Genomic DNA, 4,617 nt, shown 5'->3' with positions numbered 1-4,617 from the left:
CCGCCAAAGCCTCGGCCCACGGCCCAGAAGAGGGCAAAGCTCCGGACACCAAGAACGGCAGCGGTATCGCTGACCTTGGTGCCCGGAGTCGAGGAGAGAGGCGTAACATACGCCTCGATCCTCTCCGACGCCAAGCGGCGCGTCTCCCTCGCTGACCTCGGAATCAGCAACATGCGGTTCCGCAGGGCGGCGACGGGTGCGCGCCTGCTTGAGATCGGAGGGGAAGGCTCGGCGGCGAAGGCGGACTCTCTCGCCAAGAAGCTGAGGGAGGTCCTCAGCCCGGACGCGGTCAAGGTCGTCCGCCCAGTGAAGCGCGCGGAAATCCGCGTCACTGGGCTGGACGACTCAGCCGACGCCATTGAGGTGGCCGACGCTGTGGCCAAGGAAGGAGGCTGCGCGGTCGACGACGTGAAGCATGGGCGGATCGTCGTCGGACCGAGAGGTGACGGGTCCCTCTGGATCAGCTGTCCGGTCGCGGCCGCCAAGAGGCTGTCCGACTCTGGCCGACTACTGGTCGGGTGGACGTCGGCCAGAGTAAGGCTTCTCGACTCCAGACCGGCACGGTGCTACCGTTGCCTGGAGCCTGGGCACCTCGGAGTGAAGTGCTCCTGCGAGGTTGACCGCAGCCGACTGTGCTTCCGCTGCGGTCAACCCGACCATCAGGCGAGGGACTGCACGGCTGAGCCCCATTGCCCCGTCTGTGCGACGGCAGGCAAACCGGCGGCTCATTCCATCGGTGGCAGCGGATGCATTTCTGCTGCCAAGCCGGCAGCCAAAAGCCCGCAGGAGAGTGCGCCGAAGCCAAAGCGGCCAAAGCGCAAGGCCAAGAGGGCCGGGGCGGAGCAGATGGACACCGTTCCTTGAATGGACAGAGCTCCGCCCTAACGGGGACCCGTGGACGGTGGTCGGGGGACCGCCGTCCACAACATGGGTCCCGTGCTGTAGGGCTGCCCAAGTGTTCCGGGCAGCCCTCGGCGGTGGGGGAGGCGCTTGATGCGCCCCCATAGGCGCAGGGCCCAAGAGGGCATCCGCCGGCGGGGACGCGGTTGTGTGCAGCTGCGTTCCCGTGTCCCCGCCACATGGCGGCGAGGAGGAACACCGTTGGGTTTTAGTGGGTATACCGGGTGGCGACACCCGGGGAGTCCCACATAACCACGTCGTCCCCCCGGGCGGCGTGGTATGCGTAACGCATTTCCCAACGTTAAAAAAAAAAAAAAAAAAAAAAAAAAAAAAAAAAAAAAAAAGGTTAGGTTAGGTTAGGTTAGGTTCCCGTGTGGAGTTGCTGATCTCCCATCGGGCGCGTCCCCAGGTGGCGGATAGGGGAATGCCCTCCCAGTAATGGGGGGGTACCGGCTTCGGCCGGCGCGGACCAAAACAGCGTGGTGGAGTCGCTCTCGCTCGTGGCCCTCTGCAGGGACGAGGTGGTGCGCAGAGTGGACACAGGAGGGCGACTATCCGACGGCGTCTCTGGCTCCGGCCAGATGACAGGGGCTTCGGCCCCACCGTTGGCAGGGGCGGCGGGTCCGGCAGCAATGCCGGGCAATGGCTTCGGCCACCGTCGGCCCGACCCGTAGCCCAGACGCAATGCTGTCTGGAACGGGGGCCGCCTCCGCACTGAGCGGAGGGGGCCGCGAGGAAGAAAACCTCTGAAAAAATCACCGAAAGCTCAAGTTTGTGGTGCCCGGCGAGGGGCTGTATGGTCTGGCGTTCCAGGCCGTGAGGGCACCCCAGGGAGCTCACCCTGGTTAATAAAAGAGACCGCCTGCTGAGGTACAGCAAAAAATGGATAAAGCGGACAAAAAAGTTATTACCCACGCCGGTAGCCAGGAAACTGGTGAATCCGGTCTAAGGTCCCCAATCGTATGTGGGGGGGACTGCGACCGCTTCGTGGGCTCACCGAGCTCCCGTGAACAAGGATTGGACAGGGTAGACTTCTACCCGGCGTTCAACGCCACTACCGGACTTGACACCCGCGCGTCAACACCGTCTGCGCTTCCCGAAGCGCGGGTGGTGTTGGAGCGCCTCACACCTGACGTGACCCCAGCACAAAGTGCTGATGGTGCTGTCCCTGGGCCAAAAGCCCAGAGACGTACAAGGCGGATCGGTCCTAGCCTCGTTTCATCTTCGGATGAAACGAGTAGTCTACGGACCGTTTGCTCCATGGAGAGCATAACCTCCCTCCCAGAGGGCACACTGTGGCGCAAGCGCAAAACAGTTGTGCTCTCGGACCCGTCCTCTGACGAGGGGGACCGGGCTCCGGTAACGGAGCTCGGTTCACCCGTCATGAGGGCGCGGGCCAAGAGAGGTAGAGGTCGCCCTCCTACTACCGGAGAATACGTGGGGCTTGCCAAGGCCAAAGCGGAGCTCAACCGCGCCAGGCGGGAGGAGCTCATGCTTGAGGCCGAAATGGCGGTGGCTGAGTCAGCCAGAAAGATCTTTGGCCTCAGAAGTTCCGGCACACCGCTGGAAACAGGCACTGAAGCAGCGGGACTCGATCCTGCCTCAGCTACTGGTACAGAGACGGTCGCCGATCTGTACCAGAAGGCGAAAGATGCTGCCGCGGTCATAGAGAGCGTGGCCAGCAAATCAGGCAGACTCAAGGGCACTTTTGTACGCGCCCTGAAGGACTCCACGAGGCTCATCGTGCAGGTCCTAGATGTCCTCCGCTCCACTTCGGAGAGCGAGGAGACGCGCAACCTGCAAGCGCAGAACAGCCGCCTGCAGAAAGCGCTCGACGAACAGCGGAGAGAAATCGAGTCCCTCCGACTAGAGATGCGCCAAGTGAGGGATTCGCTGGGCGCATCTCAAAGTACGAGACCGCCAGCGCCAGCGCCTGCATCGCCAATGGAGACCTCGCTCGTCTCCGAGAGCCCGCTCCCGGAGCCGGCCCCAAAGGCTGCAAGCGCCAAACCGGCGAAGAAGACGGACCCGCCGCTGCGCAAGAGCAGTAGAGCCACGTCCGATACCGATGGAGACCTTGCCGCGCAGATCATAAGCCAGGTGGGGTTTATGATCGATGCGAAGTTGGCAGGTCTAGAGGACAGGCTCCTGCCTCCAAAGACGTTGCCCCCCCCGTTAGCGGCGGACCGCAAAAACGCGAAGTCCTATGCAGCTGCGGCTAGGACCCCCGCTGTCTCAGCGAGGACCCCCGCTACAGCTGCAACCAAAAAGGCGACTGCCACCGCAGCCGGCACCACACGTGCCACGCCGCTCGCGGCCTCTCAAGGCCCAGCCGCGGCTGCTAGTGGCCCTACCTCTGCTCCTCCGAAGAAAAAGAAGAAGAGGGGTCCCAGGGGGAGGAAGAAAGGGAAGAAGGGAGGGAACGGCGGCCAAGGCGAGGCCCAACCCCTACCTTCTGGGTCTGCCGGCGACGGCTGGACCACCGTCGGCCAAGGCCGAAAGAAGAAGGCGGCTCCCACGCAACAGCGCTCCAAGGTGCCCAAGATGCGCACACCCCGCACAGCGGCGGTAGTGCTGCATCTGCAACCGGCGGCGGCAGATGGGGGAACCACCTATGCGGATGTCCTGAGGACGGCTAAGGCCAAGGTGAATCTCCAGAGCCTGGGGATAACCAACCTCAGGATCCGCAAGGCGGTGACCGGCGCGAGAGTGTTGGAGCTCGCGGGCGCCACGAGCGCCGAGAAGGCCGACACCCTGGCTGAAAAGCTCAGGGAGTCGATGAGCGGGGACGTTGTGAAAGTCTCCAGACCCATCAAACGCGCAGATATGCGCATTGTGGGTCTGGATGACTCCGTCACCGCTCAGGAAGTGGTGGAGGCAGTGGCCACGGCCGGCGGATGTGCGACAGACGCCATCAGGACCGGTGTCATTCGCGTAGGCGCGGGTGGCATGGGCTCCTTGATGGTGAGCTGCCCTGTAGCAGCTGCTAAAAGGGTAGCCAAGGGTCGCCTCCTTGTCGGCTGGACCTCTGTCCAGGTGAGGGTGCTGGAGCCGCGTCCGCTGCGGTGCTTCCGATGCCACGAAACCGGACATGCGCACGCCATGTGCGAGTCCGAGGTGGACCGGAGCACCCAGTGTTTCCGATGCGGCCAAACCGGCCACCAGTCCTCACAGTGCTCCGCTACCCCGCACTGCACAGTGTGCGAGGCGGCGAGAAGACCGGCGGAGCACCGATTGGGCAGTTCAAAATGTACTGCCCAAACGAGGAACAAGCGGAAGGTTCGCGATGGCCCTCAGGCCTCCTCGCGACCTTCCCGCCCGCAGGCCGCGGGACGAGTTGGTGCTGAGCCCATGCATACCAACTGACGGCTCTGTGTGGTGTGGTGATGGTCTCGGTTTCGTCCTGGGAGACCGGGGCGGGAGACCAGACCAGCTTGTGTGGAAACTCACTTCCACCACCGACGCACGCCGCTCAGACGAGCGGAGCGGGGCGGGGATGGCGGGCGGATGTCGGCCATCTTTCGCCCAAACACCGACGCGGGTCTCACCCTGTGTGCACTGGACTAGAGGAGGAGGGCACATAAGGGGGAGACCCAGGGAGCCACGGGCGGCAGACTCGGGGGAGTCTGTCGTTCCAACTTCCAACTGGCTCGAGTAGGCGTTGCGTGCGTGTTCCGCGCACGCCACTCACGACGAGGCGAGGCCTTACAGGCCACC

General features: G+C 63.7%; 1 protein-coding gene across 1 annotated transcript; it reads left to right on the top strand.

Annotated features, from left to right (window-relative positions):
* The first annotated feature begins 1,782 nt into the window (after positions 1-1,782).
* LOC126370917 (uncharacterized) lies at positions 1,783-4,266 on the top strand. Its single transcript, XM_050016038.1, has 2 exons — positions 1,783-4,017; positions 4,066-4,266. Exons 1-2 carry the CDS (start codon positions 1,783-1,785, stop codon positions 4,264-4,266), a joined length of 2,436 nt encoding a protein of 811 aa, XP_049871995.1.
* Positions 4,267-4,617: the final 351 nt, after the last annotated feature.

The sequence above is a fragment of the Pectinophora gossypiella genome, chromosome 11 (genome assembly GCF_024362695.1).
Source record: "Pectinophora gossypiella chromosome 11, ilPecGoss1.1, whole genome shotgun sequence".
In the NCBI taxonomy this organism is placed as follows: domain Eukaryota; kingdom Metazoa; phylum Arthropoda; class Insecta; order Lepidoptera; family Gelechiidae; genus Pectinophora; species Pectinophora gossypiella.
Note: the sequence above shows the minus strand (reverse complement) of the source record. Positions and strands in the feature narration are given on the sequence as shown.

What these genes read in the sequence shown, in the direction of transcription:
- LOC126370917 (XM_050016038.1), top strand. Translation starts at nt 1,783, where the DNA reads ATGGATAAAGCGGACAAAAAAGTTATTACCCACGCCGGTAGCCAGGAA. An exon ending in ACGCCATGTGCGAGTCCGAG is followed by an intron (nt 4,018 to 4,065) that starts GTGGACCGGAGC and finishes ACCGGCCACCAG; the next exon opens with TCCTCACAGTGCTCCGCTAC.